The sequence below is a fragment of the Phalacrocorax aristotelis genome, chromosome 3, assembly GCF_949628215.1.
Source record: "Phalacrocorax aristotelis chromosome 3, bGulAri2.1, whole genome shotgun sequence".
Classification (NCBI taxonomy): Eukaryota; Metazoa; Chordata; class Aves; order Suliformes; family Phalacrocoracidae; genus Phalacrocorax; species Phalacrocorax aristotelis.
Window position 1 is genome coordinate 36,328,038 of NC_134278.1, and position 22,806 is coordinate 36,350,843.

Here is a 22,806-nt window from a genome sequence, read left to right on the forward strand (position 1 = left end):
GATGCACCTCCTGAACAGTGAACTAAGCTCCATTATTTTCTTGTTTCTGATCATATGTTTTTTACAATCTAATTTTCTGACTGCTTTTAACTAGGAATCCCTGAGGAGCATAGTTTCATTTCATCTATACCGTTAAGCAAGCCCAAGGGATTAAAAGATTTCTGTTCCTTTTTTAGTGTTTGATGGATTTGAAAGCTGAAGATATGCTTTTATTTTTAATGAACTGTGTACTATTTGAAATGTTATCAATTTGACTGTTTCCAGAGTTTAGTGAGCAATACACAAACATTGTTCTGAAACAGTCTTACTTCTGTTTGCTGTTTACAGATTTATTGCTTATATGCTATAAATTTGTTCTGTATGCATTTAATGCATACTGTCTAAGCATTATTTTAACCTTAATTTTTTTCTTGTCTCCTTTTTCTTAAAATATACTGAGATCCACCAAAATACAATATTAAATACATAATAAATCAGCAGGTGGGATTTTTCAGCAGTGTTGATACCCGTATCTCAAGTACCCTAAGTACTGTCATTACAAAATTCCTATTTACTTCGCTTAGTAGAGGCTCAGGCTTTAAATTTGAAGATCCTCAGTCATCTAGTCCTTCAAAATTCCAACAAGAAAATGGTGATTCTTGCCAAACCAGAAAGGATACGGAATTTTTTTGTGAAAGATCCTAGTTTAGTTAAATCTCAGCTGCTAGCATTAATCACTACAAAAATACAAAAACTTTCATTTCTGTCACTCTCCATCTAAAAAATCTTGTAAGCAGGTAGAAGAAAGCTTAGAAAAATGGTAATCATGTTTGTGTGTAAATATATACATTTAGTGTGTACTTTGAAATAGGTAGCATCGAAAAACTACTGTTTCACCTAATGCACACTGAACTCCTAATTAATTTCTGTCTCTGAATTGTTGAATCAGTGAATTTTGTCTGTGACAGAAGTATGGAATGTTGACCAATGCCTAGAGAAATTTCATTAGTTTGTAAAGATTTTAAGCATGTTATATAGAACTATTCTTTTCATCTTAATGTAAGATTTATTCTCGCTTCTCATATAGTAAAACTCGGGGTAGAAGTATTCATAAAAAAGATTAGGCAAAACTTATTTAATCTCTACAGAGACATTTCAATTGTCTAAAATCTGCTCAAGGTAGAGGGAATCAAGCTTTATTTAATGTGATCTGCTCAAAGGGCATCTGCAGAATCATCATGTACTAATTTCTACTGTCTTGCTACCAGAAGAAAAAACGTGTTGGTGCTCTTTGAAGGCCAAAAGAGGTGATTCATGAATGAAGAAGTCAAGTTACAAAGGGCAGAGCAGTGTCTATTTTGCCTTTTTCTTTTCTTTTCTTTGCTCCTAGTGATACCTGCAGGTGATGGTCATAGAACTCTTTTGACTTCCAGAATGTAATAGGTAAATCATACTAGTCAAGAAAATTAGGAAATTGTGTGCTAAAAACCCATCAAAGAGGATTTCCATAGACTTGTGTCTTACTGTATAAATTTAAATTTGAGTTATAACTAATACCTGTTTTACTTCTGCTTAGGTTAAGAATATCATATATTATTTGGGTGATTTTTTTTTTTTTTTGGTTAACCTGTCTGTACTCAAGCCATTACGTTGCAACTGCTGGTCAGAAAGGATTGTGGAAGGCCGCTTGATATTTTGCAAACTGCCCAGTGTAGTGGATCCCAGGAACAACCAATCCATTTATCTTTTCTTCAGGGAAGAGGCACAAAAGCCTTGGGAAGAGGTGGGGCAGCAGAGGACCTTTCCTGTGTGAAGCATGCAAAAGATCTTGTATTCAGTTTTGTTTCATGCTGAAGTGAAACAGATTTCTAAAATGTGTTATTTGGGACAGAAGAAAAGTGTGAGGTGAAGGGGAAGAAGTAGGGGTTGTAACCCTAGAATACCAGCAGGCTGCTGACTATAGTGTTTGCATGAATATTGATTCACTCTGCTTAGTGTAGATACTTTAATCAGAGTTCAGTGTTCTGAGTTCAGACAGCATAAATTTGAACAGGAACCTCTCACATCCATGCGAGTGCTGTAACTCAGCAAACAGGAATTCAAGGGTCTCCTTACTCCCTCACGTTTTCAAAAGGAACACTACTCTGGATGGTCTAGTTCACTTGATTGCCAAAGGAAAATTAGCAAGTATACACAGCGTTATGCTCTGAAAATATAGAACTATATAAAATGCATATCCATTCTTCATTTATAAAAAGAAGCAAAAATTATTTGGGACTTAAGTGAAAATGTTCTATTTTTTAAGCATCATTTAAACCTCTGGGTAATGATGTGAAGCAGTCTTAGCCTTTTGGAACATGCGTGCTGTCCAGGCAGAACTATCCAGGTTTTGCAAACTTAGTTTCTGTTATACAGTTTGAGTAGATACTATGGAAGATCTTTCAAAACTGTAAATGTCTAGATTATTTTTAGGAAGAGGAGTCATTGTTTTGTTTGGAAGGGTGTGCATTTCCAGTATATGGAAGTCTGTTTTTAATTCACATATCCTCAAAGCATATGTAGGTGCATGCGCTACATAACCCTTTGATACCGTTTCAATTTTTCAGAAACCAATTTTTTTCTCACCTTCATTCACATTCCATCTTTATAAAATCTTTGGTGTATACATTTATGAATTATTTTAATGTCAGATTATCAAAACTATATGTGTACAATTTGTGAATTCTCTTTAACATAAGCCGTTTACTTTGTATCTCTGTAGATTTGATTCTGAACATAAGACTTGTCTGCCTTTTATATTTGTTTGGAATTTATATTTGTTTTGGAATTATGTGCTGAAGTGACATCATTAACAGCAAAGATTGATTAAAGTTTGATTGTTATGATTGTGAATAGGTAATTGTCTCATATTGGGCAGATAATAGCCAAGCTGATCAAACTCCTCAGCTGTAAGAGGCTGGTAAATAGGCATTGCATCAATTGGCAGGGCAGTTTGACAACCTGATCAGACAGACAACCAGTAACTGTAAATGGGAAGCTACCTAATTAATGTTTTTTACAGCAGAATTTTTCAGTCCACCTCACTGTCTGCATATCTAGCCCCAAATTTTGTCAGTAACAATTTTACAGGAGACAGTGTTGAAAACCAGAGTAAAGTCAAGGTAAATGATACTGCTTTCCCCTCACCCACTCACCCAGTCATCTCATCGTAGGAGGTGATTGGGTTGGTTAAGTATGGTTTCCCGTCAATAAATCCATGCTGACTACTACTGGATCTCCCTCCGGCCCTTCATGTGTTTGGAAATGGTTCCCAGGAACATTCATCATATGCAAACTTGTAAATGGTGGGCAAGTATTTTTGTTCGTGTGTGTGTGTGTACACGTGAGCTGGCTAGGGGAATAAACTAGATTGTTAGTAAGATGTGGTGGTCTGCTTTTGAGTGGTTAAGACATGGTAGTTATTATTAGACATACAAATTTCGTCAGAGTGTCCTTTTAACAGTCAAAAATACTCATCTACTGATACTGAATATTAGTATTGTAGGGGTATACATTTATACAGAAATATAAATTATAGTCATATTTCATGTATTATTTTTTATTTGAAAGAACTCTATAGACATGATAATGTCTCCTAGTAGTGTTTTGTGAAATAATGTCATGTTTACTTTGTAGAGCAGTATGTTTCATTACATAATGGGTATACATCTCCATTTCAGGGAACAAAGAAAACAGTTTTTATTTTTTTAATAGAAAAGACTGTTGCAAAAAAAAATATTACTAATATAATTCTCATGTAAGTTCGCATCACTCCTGTGTTCAAGAGAAATGCCTTGGTTACAGCTTGTTAAACAACAATATGAAAGTAAATTGTTTGAATTTGCAAATAGAGTGTATCTTCTATCAGTTAGCATTTAATCAAGTTTCTTCCTGATAACGCTATTAACAGAAAACTTCAGTATAGCTTTTAGCTTGCTCATGCATTTGAATTTCAATGAATTCATTTGTTCATTTGTCTAGCTGTGACAAACAAAATTACTGTATGTGCAGGGTAGTCACCCACTTTCTATGACAGTAGATGGGCACGATGACAGCTAATGCTGAAAAGCTGCCTCCTGGGGAATTCACACTCTTGGAGGAGTTTGTTCAAGTGACATTTTCCTGTAGTGCTAATCTAGGTAATGGGTGTGGACTTTTCATTAATTACACACATGTAAGATATATGAGAGTTTTAAACTCTCTAAAATTTAGAATTTTACTTATTTTCCTTAAAACTTTAATATGTAAGTGCCATTTCTATTTAAGGTGATTGGGATAAAAAGATGGAGATGTATTCTGAAATTAAATTTACTATTAATTCTCTTTAGTTTCAGGGACTGCATGCTGTATCACACACGCTGGTTTTGCTAGGAAGGAACAACGTACTAAGAAATTCTTTAATATCTCTTCTGCTATCAGAAATACATCAGTTTGCTGAGCAGCTATTGCAAGCTCACCAGGTACTCTTATCCTTATTTTTGGAGGAGGACCAAAGAGTGGTATTGGGGAGTGTTTTCTCTGTGTCTGTATTTCATAAAATGTAATAAATGGATCATTCTATAGAATATGCAGGTTTAAGAGCCCAGAAAATACTAGCACCTAACCTTAACAGCAGATTGAAAAAAAGATATATAAAGTAAAAGAAAATTTCCATATGGACAAAAGTAAAATTATCAGACTTGTATTTACATGATGCAAAAGCTATCCAACATTTAAAATTGTAAATAGTTTGTTGCAATGAGTAGAAGATGAAGGGGAGAACAGAATGGAGATAATATTTTTGATGAAATTTGTTTTTAGGTTAAAATTTTTCCAGTAAACTATAGAGTCTAAAAAAAAGACAGACAGTAAGTGGATGTTCCTTTAACATATGGGGAAGAGGTATGTGAAATAAATTGGGGTTTCATAGATTATTTTTTTTTCATGTATTTCTGAGTGGTGATATGTGTTGGATGGTATGTGTTGTTCACACTCATATGGGATTATGACTTGATTGTACACTCTCCTAGAAAGGTCAATAAAAAGAAAGCATCCAGCTTTTTATTTGCTGGAAAATAGTTATTGACATATATAGAAAATATTCATCATAGGTATATCTAGTAGTGGGCCAGTTTAACAAATGTTTTAAGTGTTGCTCAAGCAGTCTTAACTTTCTTTTTCTCTCTAGGATGTAATGTGGGAGTAAGTTCTGACTGCTGGAGAGGGAACATGTAATTTCCAACCCAAATTCATAATATGGTTGAATTATATTCTGAAAAGGCTTCAGAAAGGACAGTTTTGAAAGAATTAGGCAATGAGCTGTTTTACTAGTGGCATACGGCATACAAGAGTTATTCATGGCAGCCAAAAGTGACCAGTCTTAAAAAAATGTAAGGATAGGGAAGTATGTAATTAAAAAAGAAATCTTTAAAAAATTTTTTTTTAAAGTTTAAACAAGTTGCTCATTTTTTAACGTTATTAAATCTCATCTGTTAAAGAGAATTAGTCATACCTCCTTTCATCAGAGTTTTTGCCAGTGGCAGCACAAAACTCTCCAATGCCCCACACTGATGAAAAGCTTATATTGAGCATTGCACTTTGAGTTGGTTACTATGGTACTACTTAACTTTGCTATACTGTAATTATTTTAAGGATTTCTTTCATATTTGGTACATAAAATTTAATTCTGAAAATTTGTAAAAGAAGTTTGACTCCTCTTAGGCTTTGCTTTACATTGGAAAGATTCATATATTTGTTTTTAAAATCATGATGAGAGATTACAAAGCTGTATAACTTGCAGTTGAGAAGATGGAAGTAAATTAGTATCTTAGCCATTATCAGTCCACAGTACAGATTTTCAGGCTTTCTACTACTAATAGCCTTGAAATGCCTCCCACCTTTACAAGTGAGGAAATATATGTTTATTATTGTGCAATGGGAAACATAGAACAACTCTGACAAAATACTTAATGAGGTTCCTTTTCACCCCTTTTTTAAACAGCCCTTTCTATTCACCCAGAGAAATAATTTAATTCTCTCATATTCAAGGATTGAGTCATGTTTACATAAGGAGTCTCCTGCTCTGCTTCTGCTTCCTCCTACTAAGTTGCCAGTCTGCCTTCTGCTATGGAAATATGGTAGACCCTTCTTTTCCTTTTTAACTGATACAGTAATTTATTTATCTGTTTGTATTTTCTTCATGCAGCATTATAAGCGTTTCTTGGAAGATTAATGCATCTTGATCAACCAACCACAAACTGTGGTCTGGAATAGGACTTTCATATAATCTTAATAAAGTTCTTGGGGCTTTCTTCTGAGTCCTTTTAAAACACTTTGCATATAAGTGACTATCAGAAGAATAAGTGACCTTCAGGCACTTTAGGAAGAGGCTCCAGTGACTAATTTTACAATGACAAAGTAGTCTTGAAATGTTCACAAACACACCCCCTCCCGCCGACTCCCATTGTTGGACTTTTTCTGGGAATAGTGGAAGGTTCAAGGTGGCTGAATTTGAAGCCATAGGAGCTCTGCATCTTTCTGTAGCTGATACTTTGTAGGACTATAAGATTTTGAAAAGCTGTAATGCATGAAGGGAAAGTAACTGAAGTTCTGGTTTGCTTAGCTTGCTGTGAAGTCAATGTTTTTAAAGTTTATGCATTCTTGAATTTAGTTTACAAATAGATGTGTTAATTTACAAACCCTTATACGCTCTGTATGTGATAATTATTTCTGAAAATACTGATTAGCAAAAACCTTTCTACTTATCACAATAGGACACTAAACTCTAGTATTTCTGACAGCCTGATTTGCAGACCTGGTTTTGAATGTTTGACTGTTAAGCATTACTTTTGGTAGGCACAATTCTGAAGAGGATTAAGATATTTTTTCTTGTTTTATAATCAAAACTAACAATATGATATCAGTTTGAAATATACCAAATGACAGCTTTAAAAAAATTCTTCGTAAATATTTGAATTAGAATTTGCAGAAGGATAATGCTTTATATAATCAAACTTCATTAGCTGAGAAGTATCCTAATCCTGTTTTGTTATTTAAGCAAAACTGCTGTTAATTGCAAAGGCGTTTCATGTCTTCCACTTAAGACAATCAAATGAGGGACTCTGAATTTTAGTTAAGATTAGAGGTGTGCAAATACCTGTTTTCTTTTTGTTTTGCTTTGTTTCTTGTTTGGTTTTTTTGTTGTTGTTGGCAGATACAAGAGATAAAGAAATCATCTGAGGCATAAATGCAGGTTAGCTTGCAATTAACTTTTAAACATTTGGTAAAAAAAAAACAAATTGAAAACATTGCTTATTCATCTATGAAATATCTATGTTTCATTTCTGTAAAAAAAAAAAAAAAAGTTGAAGATGTTTTCCAACACTGACTTGGATTAAAAACAAAATTCCTTTTAATTTTTCTAAATGAATCATGTAGATATCTCAACACTTTTATTTTAACTTCCTCATTAAGACTTGAGCTAAGCTACAAATAGTCTGTAATATGTTTGCGTTCCAGAATATGCAACTTCATATTCAATCATTTCTTCATTAGGAAGTATGCTTAGCTCAGGTTATGTAGGTGTGTGGATATGTTCTTTGATAACTACTGAAAATTTTTTCTTTAAAATTTTGACTGATTTTAGCGAATTTGTATTTTTGTCCTCTTAGAACAAGCTTATCTGTCCCATGATCCACAGTTTTAAAGACCTGTCTATGCCCCTAGCTTTACAAATTAAAAAAATAGGTTGACTGTAGGAGAGTATATCTAACGAACTATACCAGGAAAGTACAGAGGTTACTCTGCATATTTTCGTATTCTTCCCTAATTGGCTAAATCCATTAATGGGAAATCCATTAATATCACACAACAAAGTGAAATATGTGAATAAGAGAATTTAAAAAAATATTTTGGAACAATATTCTCACATGTTAATATAGAAAATAAAACTAACTAATGAGCATGTAAAACAGTGTAGTTACCCTGATTTTTTTACCCGGTTAAGATTAATTTTATGGTAGTAAACTTTCAAGCAATTTAGTAGTTTGCTTTTATTTATTCAAAGCACTTCATAATGTGCTTAAAGTGAAGCTCATACGTCAGTGCTCCACTGACACCAGGACACTGACTTCTAGGCAGAAGCATATTAACATAAACTCAGTTGGATCCCTTAATTTTTACTGATGTTGGATACATACTTTTCATTTTTAACTGTAATAGGAACCTTTCAGGCTTCATAACTCTGGTTTATAAGATTACAGTAACTGACACTTATCTTCCTATGGGATAGAAATCATCTGACCCCTAATTGGATTCCTACTGCAGAGCAGATACAATTTTAAGATATGAAGATTTCAGAATTATGCTATGGAACATGGATTATTTTTCAAATGATGAGGTCCTCACCATGATAGCAGATCATCCTTTATGATAACTCTTTCAAAGACAGAGGACCAGAAATGAAAAGCATGTTCAGTGCCTATTTCTAATCCCCCTGCTGTTAATTCCAAGAACTCTGAAAAAAGGAAATTAAAAACCAGAGAATAGATTTGAAAATAGAAAAAGGAAGACATACTGTGAGGTTTTGGGAAGCCCTTTTATTCAGGAATTGCAGATACGTAGCTTGTTTAGCATTAAATTTTTTATATCACATCACTCCCTGTATGCCATTTTTCCATTTTTAAAACTTTAAAATATTTAATTCACAAAACCTGTACACTGAATATTCTTTTTCTTAAACAAAACACCAAATTATATGTAATTCTTAATATTATATGTAAGCATTAGGTCCAAATCCAAATCTGGGTTCTAACTTTTCTCCTGAAATGAATGGTGCAGTTAGACTTTGACACAGGGTACGGGATGGGATCCACTGCTGTCCACTTCTCATAGAAGTCAATGAGACAGCTAAGGTTGACTAAAAAGTTTGCCAGTGTGAAGATCGTGCAAGGCTTTGAATGTTACATACGTGTTTGAGAATCAGGCTCATTGTGACGGAATAGCTTTGACTCAAATGAGCCAAAGTTCTTAGATATATGGTGGGATTTGTCTCACTTAACTTCAGATTTCTGTGATGTTTCCATCTGGTTTGCGTACTTTAGTTCTCCTTTATAGCCAAAGGAGGGAGAGAGGCATTTCTTGTCTAACCTATTTTGACGTACATAATGATGGTAATTGGCCCTAGAATTGTCTGCTTCTCTCTTCTGGCTGTGAGAAAGGGAACTGAAGTTGATCGGCTGAAGTGTAGATGTTTACATTGTAGACATCTAAAGTTTTAATGGAGGAAAATCCCATCATATGTCTCTGACTCTAGGATGATCTGGTCCAGACTTGTTATGCCAGGAAAGGCCTGATCCTACAGAACAGTTGTAACAGGTAGTCATGCAAAGTGTACTTCTGTCTGAACGCTGACAAACTTGTGTAAGTAACCTTATTCGATGTTTGTAACAAGTTGTATTTCAGTTAGGATAATAAATAAGTTAACTTAGTTCCCAGATATTCAAATTCTTTAAGTGTACACGTTGTTGGAAGAGATTGATGATGAACAGGGGTGCGGCATACATGTATTAGAGTTTCCTGTAACCTGCGTTCAGGACTGGCGTGTCTGATGCGTATGCCTCTAAATAGGAAGCTCTGTTAAAACTAACAGTCTATGCAGGCAATGTATTTAGGAAGAAAAAGAACAAGGAGGAGCATGGATGCAGTATGATTTTGAGCATTTTCCAAGATTTTTGTTGCTATTCAGCACTGCGTAGCAAACAGTCATGTCACTGAAATGTCAGACTACATGGCAACAACTCTATGTGGAAGCAAATTAAGGGCTGAAATAGTTCTGTGTCTGGAAAGCCATTTTTTTTTTCTAGCAGGCCTGCAAATTGGAGGCATTACGAATGTCAAGATGGACTAGCTCAGTCGGTAATCAGTCCATCAGGGAAAATGGAGTTTGCCTGGAGCTGTGTTCAGCTAGATAACAGAAAGGTTTGAAGTGCTAAGAACTGAGCTATTAATGTCAAGGCTTGTCTTCATGAGCCTTTCTCCGTGCAGCCATTCTGTACCCAGTGGGTGCTCTGGGCTGGTATGGTACCCACCATATGCTTTATTCTAAACGCAAGTGTGTCTGATGTGATGTAGAGAATTCTTCAGATAAGCTCCTGTTTCCAAGAAGTCTATTTTGTTTATGCAGTATGCCTAATCTCTTCAGCTGTAAATTTATGTATGTTGTAACAGAGCTTTTATATGGGTTAGGAAAAAAGCTATAGTAATTTTTTCCAAATACGGTAGAAAATGACTAAAATCATTAGTTAGAAAAAATAGCTGAGAACTTATGCAACTAAAAGTTAAATGCTTTTTACAGTCCACTGTTGTTGAAGGTACTAAAATGGCTATCCAGCATATTTGGCTTTTTGTACTTTCTCCTATTGACTTTTACTAATGCATCAGATTACTAATACTTAACCCAGGTAAAAGAATAGAGGTCAGTGCTATGTAGACCTCATGAAAATAATTAAACTTGCATCTGGACATTTGTTCATCCTTTTAAGATGTGATTTCTTTCCTTATTATTCTGGTAAGCACAGATTGTAACATATTTCAAATTGTGAATGGTGAAAGATGCTGCAATATAGTGCTCTGGGTAAATGTAGAATTATTTTTTATTCCATGTGACTGCTGATACTACTGGTAACAAAGGAAGTAATGTCTGGAAAGAATAATCAGTGGATCTGCATTTTGTCTCATAGATACATAGTTTGGAGATATGGAATCATGAAAACATAAATATTTCCCCTGAAAGACAGGAGTGAAAGAATCAGTTGAGACTCAGTATATGTCAGAAGAACGCCATACACCTCTGCAGTCTATACCTGCTTTTGCTGCATATGTCATCCCCTGTTACAGATTAGATTTTAAGGTGCAGACGTGTCAGGCAGAACTGGAAAATGACAAATGGTTCCTGCGGTTTCTCTTCCCTCTCATACTATCATAAAATGATTGTGCTAAGGAGAAAGGAGTTTAGAAGTATTCTTAGAGCTAAAAGGTAGCAGGGCTTTGACTGTACTCAGGTGCTTGCCAAAATTGAGGATCACGTAGTCAGAAAACCTCAGGTGTGTTTGGGAATAGAATCGATTACATGAGAACTCTGTATTACTGTTGACTAGAGAATTATTACTTCTAATATTGGTGAATCATCTCATTCATGGAAACGTACAGCAGAAAATAAAAAATGCTTAATTACAGAAATCAGAATGTATCATACCTCAACAAGTGAACAAGTAATATTCCTGGAAATCTTGTTTCAAATTGTGCAAAAAATCCAGGCTTCAAAAAAAAAAAAAAAAAAAAAACCCCAACCAAAAATAACATGATTATAAATCAAAATGACCTATTTGAATTCTTGATACAGTAAAAAAAAAGAAAAAAAAAGTCAATGAAAGCTAATCTGGGTTGATGTTGCTTTTACTTCCTTATTCTCAGTGTTAATTATGTCATTTTCCTATTGTGTTCTTTACAGCTCAGTTAATCCTTTTGCATGCTTGAAAGAAGAATATGAATAAGGAAGAAGCATCTGATTTTTGTGGCGTATGTGGTATACCCATTAGTCTGGAAGACCATTTGATTATTACTTAATCTGTGTCTCCAAATAGGTAGTTTAAATGATCCTGTTAACCTCCTTTCTTTATGGAGCATTCTCGCTTACTAGTAGTGATTTGCAAAATGGAATGATGTTACAGGAAATTAAGCACCCTTCCTTAATGCTTTTTGGGTATTGGAGTTGTCTGTGTGAATTAGCACATATACCATGTGTGCTCTTAAAAGTTCATTTTACAGGCAAGGTGACATTTTGTTACAGATTTACCTTCTGATTTTCTTTTTTTTAATTTTGGAGAACTGTTTAAAGTCTTCATTACGATGTACTTTTAACACATTCACTAAATGCTTTTCAGGATACGGTATGAATGCACAGTTCCTGTGTCAATGACTTTGCAGTTTATTTGCTGCTCTAGTATTTCATAACTTTATGAAATGGAAAAGGGAAGAGTTGCAGCCCTAGAATTTCTAAGTAGAAATAACTGACAGAATGGATTTCTGTTTGGAAGAGTAATTACAGCTGATAATTAAAACTGTCTTTGAATGTTTTGAACCTAAGGTTGGAATTATGGTTTGCATGGCTGAGACGTGCAGGAGGTGAAATCAGGTTCTGTAGCCTACCTCAAACTTAGTCTAGAGTTTGGGTGACAGCACTCTACAGGGCTGGTTAAGGCTTGATCTGGCAGGGCAGCAAACTACTATTAATGCCCTGCCCAGAGGGCAAAGTAGGTTTCAGGACTGGCGTCAGCAGCAACTCCTATTCATTATTAGATTGCCAAGATTTCTGGTATAGATTTAATTTAGGGAGATAAGAAGGATGTGATGAGCTAAAGCTGAACATGTTTACAGAAGGTATCGCAGAGTTAGATTTAGGGTTGTCGTGCTGAGGGCTTAGGTGTCTGGGGTTTCAGTTTCAGGTAGGCACTGATGATGTAGCCTTCTCAATCCACAACTAATTTGGAGGAGCTAATGTATTGGTGGGCTTGGGTAAGTGTAGGAATGGGAACTGAGCTTATTAATGCCTTTGGGACTCACAGGGGCTTTGGAGATACATAAATGGGATGCTGGGCTAGGTTTGTGGAGGGAGAAAGGGAGCAGCAGCTGAGTGTGTTTAGATCGGAGTGTTAGTGACATGCATTGCTGGGTTGGTGTTAAGGTAGAGAGTAAGGCTTGGATGTCCTTGGATTTGTGCAGCCGAGAATGCTTTGCTGAAGTTGGAGTTACTCCAGAAAGAGGAGCTGAAGTATGCTTGGGCAGGATATGAGTTATATGGCTTGATTAGATTTAGAATTAAGACAGTGTTGATTACAGTCCTGGACTTGGATGAAATACAAGCAACCGAATACCTTTGCTGGGCTGAAGCTCAATTGTAAACACGTGTGTGCGCACACAGAGTCACAGAATAATTTATGGCAGCACAGTCTATTTGCATATCTTTTAGAATTATTTCTTTCCTGCTGAAGTATACGTTTGAAATGCATGTAGCACTAACATTACAGCATTAAAACCAGTTTTAGGAAATAACATCTTGAATGTTTATGAACGTCTTGTAACAGTTTAACTTCCTATTGTATAAGAATGGATTATTTTCACTTGATTCCAATAACAATTCACATAGGGAAAAATAAATTGAGTCAAATGCATACAGCAAGAAAACGGGGAAAACAGAAGGAAAAATGTGTGTGTTTGTATTTCTCCTTTTTTGTTAGCAATGTCATCCCAGGCTGCATGATTACAGTGCAGCCTTTGAAGATTTAGCTTGCATGTTTTGAATTTCATGGCATCTGTCAATCCCTGAACTGAGTTGCAAAGCACAATTAAACCTTTAGGTGTATTCTCTTGAAACAAGATAATTTTGGCTCTATTTCATCCTTATAATTAATTCTTTCATTAAAAGTTACCCCTAGTCTCTCTGAGTTTTCAGAGTATTAAACTTCTAGCTGAAGTTGCTGTTTTAAAGAACTGTTTTGTGTAGCCTTATCGTTTAATCAAAGCTCTTTTACTGAGACTAGCTTCTACCTCTAATACAGAATACTGTAGGGGGTTGTGTATGATAAATGTGAGAGAGAGAGTTTGTGGTAATAGATAGAGATAAAAATCTGGGTAGTAATTCTGCCTATAGAATAAATTATAATCAGGGCTTAGTTTAGGTTAATTTATTCAGTTACTCATTCTGAGTTCTTTCTATGCAATTTGATTGTGTGAACTATAATTCAGTCCTGTTGACTAACTTAAACAGAATGAGTTCATCAAATGATCATAGAATTACAGAATGGATAAGGCTAGAAACAACCTCTGGAGTAGTACAACCCGCCTGCTCAAAGCAGGCTGAACTAGAGCAGGTTGCTCATGGCTGTGTCTAACCAAGTTTTGAATTTTTCCAACGATGGTGACAACACAGCCTCTCTGGGCAGCCTGTTCCAGTGCTGATAACCTTTATCATAGAAAAAATTATTTCTTATGTTTAAATGAAATTTCCTGTATTTCAGTTTTTGCCCATTGACTTCTGTCTTGTCACTGGATACCACTGAGAAGAGTCTGGCTGTCTTCCTTACCCCCCACCTCATCAGGTATTTATACACGTTGATAAGATCCCCCTCTGAGCCTTCTTTTCTCCAGGCAGAACAGTTCCAGCTCTCTCAACCTCACCTTATATGTTCTTGCCTCTTCATAATTTTTGTGACTCTTCACTGGTCCACTTCTATATATCCAGGTCTCCTTTGTGCTGAGGAGCCCAGCACTTCAGGAGTGTCTCACCAGTGCTGGGCAGATGGGAGGGATCGCTTCCCTCAATTTGCTGGCAACACTTCCCCTCATGCAGCCCAGGACACAGTTGGCCACCTTTGCTGCAAAGACTCAGTGTTGGCTTATGTTCAACTTGCTGACTGCCAGGGCCCCTAGATTCTTCTCTGCCAAACAGCTTTGCCGCTGTCAACCACCTGCCTGAACTGCACATGGGGTTGGTTATTCTTCCCCAAGGATGAGATTTTGCACTTCCCTTTGTGGCAGTTCAAGATTCCTCTTGGCTAGTTTCTCCAGCCTGTCAAGGTCCCACTGAATGGGAGCACAACCGTCTGGTGTGTCCATCACTCCTTCACTTCCTGAGTTTGGAGATGATACAAAAACCCAACTGTCCAGGTCATTCATGAAGGTCTTAAACAGTACTGGTGCCAGTGTCAGCCCCTGGGGTGTACCTCTAGTGAGTGGCCTCCAGCTGGATTTTATGCCTCTGATCTCAACCCTCTGAGAATGGCAGTTTTGGCAGATTTCAGTCCACCTCACTGTCCAGTTACCAAGCCTACAAATCTATGCTTTATACTCTCAATCACCATTTTGTCCATCATATGCCTGGAAATGGATTATTTGCTCCATCACCTGCCCAGGAATCAAGGTGACTCACATGTATTTCTCTGTATGCTCTTCCTTGAAGACAGAAGTGACAATGACTTTCTTCCAGTCCTCAGGAACCTGCCCTGATTGCCATGACTGTCCAAAGATAATTGAGTGGCTCTGCTGTCACATTGGTTGGCTCCCTCAGCAATCACAGGTGCATGCTTCCAGGTCCCATAAACTTATATATGTCCAGTTTCTTTATATGTTCCCTAACCCGATTCTTCTCCACTGCAGGTAAGTGTTTCTTGCTCCAAACTTTTCCACTGGTCACAGGGATGTGGGATTTCTCAAGGCTGGTTTTACCAGTAAAGATCAAGGCAAAGAAAGCACTGTGGCCTTTGTCACCAGTTTCCTTGCCACATTTTACCTCGTCTTCATTTTGCTGCTGATGTACCTGTAGAAATCTTTCTTGATGCACTTCACCTTCCTTACCAGATTCAACTTGAGATGGGCTTTAGCTTTCCTAACCATCTCCCTGCACGCTCCTAGTGTCTTTGTATTCCTCCCAATTCACCTGACTGTGGTGTATGCTTCCTTTTTATTTTTGTCAGGAGGTCCTTGTTCATCCATGCAGGCCTCCTGCCACCTTTGTTCTCCTGTACGTGTACATTCCTGAGCTTGAAGGACGTGATCCTTGAAAACCAACTAACTCTCTCAGATCCCTCTTGTCTCCATGGTCATAGCATGTTGGATTTTCCCAAACAGATCCCTGAAGAAGCCAAAGTCTGCTTTCCTGATGCCTAAGGTAGCAACCTGGCTTGCTGAGTTTGATAAATTTTAAAGCAATAGGTGAGATTGTAGTTGCAAATTAGTTGAGTTCCTAAGAGAAGTGTTAAGTCATATAGAGGCAAGTCACTTTTCTGCCTACCAAGGAGTGATTCTCTTCAGGAAAGCTTATAGGAGCTTCAGGAAAGCTCTCAGAGTTACTACCCAGTGAAGGTAGTGATTAGCATTATTATTGAAAGTAATAGTTCATAATGAAGCCCACTGTGAGTGAGTATCGAGACAGGCTCTGAAATGCCTTCTTTTTCTCGAACACCCTCTAGAAAAGATTTGCATATACCTAAGAAGGTGAAACAGGCTGGGATCTGTTCTGGAGGATAGAATATTACCAAGTTAGCCTTACGGCCATTGGTACACATATGGAGTTAGTTTTCCAGGGCTGTATTGCATTTGCAAAGCAAGGCTTTGGTAGAGGGGGGCTGCAGGGGTGGCTTCTGTGAGAAGCTGCTGGAAGCTCCCCCTATGTCTGAAGAGCCAGTGCCAGCTGGCTCCAAGGTGGGCCTGCTGCTGGCCAAGGCTGAGCCCATCAGCGACAGTGGTGGCACCTCTGCGATAACTTAAGAAGGGGAAAAAAAACCCAAAACAAAACTGCACAATTGCAGCTGGAGAGAGGAGTGAGACTATTTGAAAGAGACAACCCTGCAGACACCAAAGTCAGTGAAGAAGGAGGGGCAGGAGGTGCTCCACGCACTGGAGCAGGGAATCCCCTGCGGCTCGTGGTGAGGCATGCTGTCCCCCTGCAGCCCATGGAGGTCCACAGTGCAGCAGATATCCACCTGCAGCCTGTGGAATATCCCACCCTGCAGCAGGTGGATGTGCCCGAAGGAGGCTGTGACCTTGTGGGGAGCAGGTTTGCTGGCAGGACTTGTGACCCCGTGGGGGACCCACACTGAAGCAGTCTGTTCCTGAAGGACTGACCCTGTAGAAGGAATCCACACTGGAGCAGGGAAAGAGCATGAGGTATCCTCCCCCTGAGGAGGAAGGAGCGGCAGAGACAAATGTGTGATGAACTGACCACAACCCCCATTCTCTTTGCTTCTGCAGGGAGGAGGTGGAGAAAACTGGGAGTGAAATTGATCCCGGAAAGAAGGGAGGGGTGGAGGGAGGGTGGTTTAAGACTTGGTTTTATTTCTCATTACCCTACTCTGATTTCCCCACGTTGAGTCTGTTTTGCCTGTCACAGTAATTCCCGAGTGATCTCTCCCTGTCCTTATCTTGACCCATGAACCTTTCGTTGTATTTTCACTCCTCTGCCCAGCTGAGGAGGTGGAGTGATAGAGCGGCTTTGGTGGGTACCTGGTGTCCACCAGGGTCAAGCCACCACAAGGGCTAAAAGATACTTCAGAGGGACCTTAAATAACATCTAGAACAAAGTATATTCAAGTATGTTCCATATCTTTGCTGTTATTTTTTATTATTTTATTGAAGGAAACAGAGAAGCTAATATGTTGCCTTGCTAAAAACTTTGTTATCATTTAGAACTTGCCTGATTTTAAGACGGGTCTTTAATAACTTGAACAAAGAAGAAAGCAAAATTACTTCACTAAAAACTTCAGTATTGGAGTCTTTTAGGAGCTGTTTTGTTTTTCATCAGGATGCGTAGATTGGTTGGAAAGCTTGCAGCTTAAATGGTAAGGTTGACAAACCTTCTTTGTGTCCACTCATGTCAGAGAGCTTACTTTCTTTCTGCATCTGGGGGAGGTGTAGTACTGCAGTTTTAGCAATGCACAGGGAATGGGGAAGCTGCCAAGGATTACTGGGAACTCACATTACATCTAGAGCAATGCTTGCCATTAGCAAGAGTGTCATCAACATGGTGGTTCCTTCACTGTGATTAACCTCACTTCCACGTCTGTCCAGATACTTGAATTGTCATTGCCTAGTCATTTCTGTCTGGTACCATTGTGTTACTGCTTATCACTGATGTTATCACACCTTCCTTCCAGTCACCTAAACCCCATCGCAATTATCTTTCTTTTGCTTATGTCAGCCCTGGTTACATACCAGGGCTGTCTGTCTTTCACAGACTCCTAGCTCCAGAGCAGCCTGGCGGAGGTAGTACCAAAAGTCTAGGGCCAAAGAGAGCCTAGCTTTTAAGTTTTTCAAGCTTTTAGGCGTAAAAACTCTGTCTTATTAAGAAAAAGTAATTCTAGATAGTCACTAAGATTTTTCTCAAAAGTAAATGGGGTATGATTCCACTTGGTATTTCTAAAATGGATAGCAAAATTAGTGAGTTGTGCTTCTATTGGATCCATGCTGTGTGTTTGAAAGATGTTATTGTATCATGTGCTGAAAACAGAATAAATTTGCAGGTGTAATGTGAAAAGAATACTTTCTTCTCTCAGTAATAAGGCAAAAGAAACAACTCTCACAACAAAATTCAGCCACACTAGATCAGATAAATTACAGCGTTTTCTACCATAAGAGCTTGTTTTAATTTTGTAAATTTTGGCAAATGTTAACCATTCAGGCTGAAATTTTTTCTTGCCTCAGGCCAGTTTTATATGTGCTTTTTATTTTACTTTTATTTCTGTAAGCGCATGCGTACAAGTTTAAAGAGGAAAGCATAAGTGTCCGCACCTTTCACAGAAGCTGGTAGCAGCTTTGCTTTGAATTCATACAGTTCTGTGTAATGGCAGGTATTGTAAAATCATGGTCTCGTCAGCCAAGATTGGCATTAGTGGCTACTTTCAGTATTTAAAAGACACTTTCATAAAAGGATGAAAGCATTACCTCTTTATCAAAAAGCAGTTGTGAAGTTAAAGTAATATTTGTCGTATGCATGGAATTATAGTAATGATGGTAATTAAAAAAAAAGTATTAGTTCTGTATTTGGAGCAAAATGAATGCAACACATCTTATGCCCATGCATATAACAAGGACAGAAAAAGTACTGAATAGTGTTTCTTCTAATTGAGAATAATCCATCCTCTATAGTAATGGAAGCAAGTACCCTTGCAAAAAAAAAAAAAAAGAAAAAAAAACCACAATCAAATAGTAAGTGATCACATAATTAAAACTGTAGGCATGAAGGAGTCAAATTAGGCTTGTAATGTCGTCGTATTGATTTAACATTGCCATTCCTAATAAAAAGCAGGTAGCTATTAGTATATTAAGAAACTATAAAATAAATGAGATAATTAATTAATTTGCAGTATTAAAAGAACATAGTCTGAATCATAGACCTTAATCTCAGCAATGCTTCATGATTTTGCTAATGAATCCTTTGACCAACCTTTGGAATATGTCCAAGTACTTCATTCTACATGGTAGTTGCTCAAGAATCACTTACTTCTACTTAGCTTAGAGGAGGGTGTAGTTTGATATTTTTTATTTATTTTTTTTTATTATTATTTTGCTGCACCAGGAAAGGTTTAGATATTAGGAAACATTTCTTCACCAAAAGGTTTGTCAGGCATTGGAACAGTCTGCCCAGAGAAAGTGGTTGAGTCACCATCCCTGAAGGGATTTAAAAGACATTTGGATGTGGTGCTTAGGGACATGGTTTAGTGCTGAGCTGCCAGTGTTAGGTTAATGGTTGGACTTGATCCTAAAGGTCTGAGTTGAATGAATTAGCAGTTTATACCTATATTTTCTGTCCATAATAAAGGGGGTGATTCCAGTTTGTGTTTTGTTGTTGTTTCTTTTTTTAAGATTCAGTTTTCCATGGTCACAGATTCTTAGAATTAATTAGGTATCATATGAAAGACAGCTGTGAGTGTGCATACCACTGTAGAAAAAGTAGAGGAAGTTAAATTTCAGGGGAAGTATAAAGCTGCAGAGACTTTCCTTATGCATGATTTAAGGCTAATGAGAAGGAAGAAGGTTCCTGCTCCCATAGTGGTTTTAGAAGAGGTACAAGGAGATTAAACTGCTTAAGGAATTCTTTTTTATGTAATACTATTGTGTTATTTGCTCTACAGCATCACTAGTCACCTTTAAAGTGTAACTTTAAATTATGGAAGACTTACTAATATTTTGCTGAAAATTCATCTATTTTCCATAGACAGTGTTGCTAAATAGGCCAAACTGTAGAAGGTGCTTTATGATGAGGAGTGCGGAATGTTGCCCACCATTCGTTACAATTGTGGTAGTATGTAACTAGGCAAGTTGTGATATAAAGAACCAGTTGATCAAAATGTCAAGAATATAATATGTTTACTAAAAATAATGATTATTGGTAATTTGTGTTTTGTTTTTTTTTTTAAACTTTCTGATATATTTAAAAATACAGTAAATCTTAGGGCATTTTCATGTTTGATAGGGAATTTGCATGGGCTTCTTTTAGTACATGTTTAATGTATTTTAAGATGTTGACAAAATGTGAGTTTCCGTAAAACAATCTAGATAGGACTGAGGGGGGAAAACGGTTGTAATAGTCTTGCAGAAAGTGAAAATTTGCTGTACAAAGACTAGTCCTTTTGATGTCTGGAAGGAACAAGAGAAAATGTACTTGTTTGATATCTAACCTTAATCGCTTTCTTTTACTGAAGGTCTTCAAGTACCTTCATGATGAGCATCTCTTGAGGGTGACCCAAGTATACTTGAACACGTCTCAGGGTGAGAGCTGGGACTAGAACACCTGAGGACCCTTCCAGCCATAAATTTGAACTCTGCACTCCTATTTATGTATTATATTAACATTGGTAATTATGGCCAAAATTTGAATCAGTTGTAAGGGAGGGGGAGGGAGGCAAAACTCCACTGCAGATTTCCTGTGCTCCTGAGTTTTTGAAGAAATTGAAGTATATTCCAATTAAATATGTGGATGCTAATTTTGGTGGGGGATATTGGTATAATGAAGATTTAATAGTTAATGCTAACAGGTTAGGAAACAGTTTTTACAGAAAATTTACAAAACTTGACTAATTTTAGAAAATTACTAATATGTCCCACAATCAGGATTTCGAAGTGCAGGAGGTTAAAACTCTCTTCTTTAGGCAGTAATAAAAAATCAGGATGTAGATTAGATGTGTCCTGGCAGGGATTTTAAACAGGTGATATTTGCACAGAAGTGACTGGTTTGCGTCAGAGGAAGCCTCTTGGGGTTTTCATATTTGGACTCCTCTGAATTCTGTATTGCTCAGGCAAATTACTTTTGAGGTTCCCGCTTACATGCAGTATTCACTGTAACACCTGTGTATATTTTATCTATAAAGATGGAGGAAACAGTAATTTTAAGAGAGGTCTTGGAAACTGGGAGAAAAATGTAGCTGAAGACTGGACTGCACTATTGATCAAGACTTTAGAGTTGTGCTCAGTTACAGCGGTGCTATACATACGTATAAGGATCTGAATAATGAGTAGCTTACAGCTGTGTTCACTTGAATAGCATTTCAAATAATATGTACTGTTCTGGGTTGTTTTATGCTAATGGAAAAATAATATTCAAGAGCCATTTTGCTCATTTTTAAATATTTCTATTTATCGTAAGAGCTATTCTTCAAAATGTATTTTAGCATACATTTTAATTTCAGAACATACATCTTAACTTCCTTGTAGACAATTTTGGAAGTTAAATGGTATTATTTATTCATGGATTCTGAGGTCAGAGGGAGTCACTTAGTCCAAACTCCTTTCTATACAGGCAATAGATTTTTCCAGATGCTGAATTTCAGAATGCGTTATTAATACTTCTAATCTGAAAGCTGTTAGTGGTTCTGTTCATTGGTTACAATTATTATTCTCTTAATTCTTTAATAATAGCTTATGAGTTTTAGGTTTCTCTGTCTGAATTTTATTGCTTAGAATTAAGTAATAGTTAAAAAAAGCCATGATCAAGATTGATAGAATATGGTGAAATAGTATTGCAGCTGCATAAAGTAATATAGTGCTATATATAAGTTATATAGTAAGATAGATAAATTTTGAATGAAGTATAAGCAGATGTCCAAACAATTAGTTTTGTTGAATCAGCTTGAATCAGTAGTATTAACTCAATATTGATCTGTTTTGTTATTTATTATTTCTTAAAATACTCATTTGAGGAAGAAATCCAGCTAGTGGAAACATATATTTTAGTAGAACTCATTTGAAAGAAGTGCTACAAATGCTTAGAATACTCCAGCATTTTCAGTATCAGTTAACATAATTGGGAATGATCCAGTCCTGGCTATGTTGTGGTCTAATTGCATTCTGTATGCTGCTAGTCCTGTTAATTCAAAAGTCAAAGACCAGATCCAGAGCTTGTTGAAATCACTAGAGGACTCTATTTTAAAGGCAAAATGCATTAAATGTTTGGATTTGTTATATGATAGCATTATGCAGTTGCTGAGTTCAGGTACTTTTGAGATAATAGAATAATTACTTAAGAATTGAGAATTTATGTAAGCATAATTGAGTTTCCTTTTATCTAGGGATTTATAATTTTTCTTCTACTTCATATAACCCTTACTTTCTATCAGTAACTTTTATTATGACCCTAGGTAAGGCACAATTTCGTAATTTTTTGTTGTTTATGAAACAAACTCTTCAATAACGCTACCTGCACTTATCAGTGATGTCTGCCGTTGTCTCTCCTACCTGATGCTCTGAAACAGGATTCTCTGTATCTGTCTTCTTATTCACAGAGGGTACCACCACATTTAGCAAACCTGAAGTACTCCACTTGCATTTTCAAACTTCTTATTGGCCACTTCTGTTATGATTCCTCGAAGAAAACAGCAATTACAGTAATACATATTCAGTAACAAATGCAAATGTCTGGTTTAGAGAGACAACAAACCTTAACAGTGTAAGTTGACTGTACTGTTTTGTGATTGTTTTCATGTCATCCATATTTTCTTTCTCTTATTCCTTTTGTGTGAACAGTTATGAATTGCAGTGTAAGATATTCAAAGAAGAAATTGAGTGGAGATTTTGAGGGGTTATCAGGATACAAAAAATAAGATATTTGAGATTGCTCCAGCAATTCAGTCTTGTTTCTTATTAACAGCATTGGAAAGGGGAAGAAATTTTAGGTTTTTAACACAACTCCCCAAAAGATATAGCCAAAATAAGCTGTACTAAACATAGCAATGATGAAAAATATGTAGCATAGTTGCCATG

The 22,806-nt window shown here is 36.7% G+C and overlaps 1 protein-coding gene across 1 annotated transcript in view; it reads left to right on the forward strand.

Annotated features, from left to right (window-relative positions):
• MEI4 (meiotic double-stranded break formation protein 4) overlaps window positions 1–22,806 on the forward strand; it is an 82,793-nt gene that overhangs the window by 34,264 nt on the left and 25,723 nt on the right. The window contains exon 4 of the mRNA XM_075087128.1: window positions 4,347–4,478. Coding sequence (XP_074943229.1) covers window positions 4,347–4,478 — 132 coding nt within the window. The remainder of the gene's footprint in view (window positions 1–4,346; window positions 4,479–22,806) is intronic.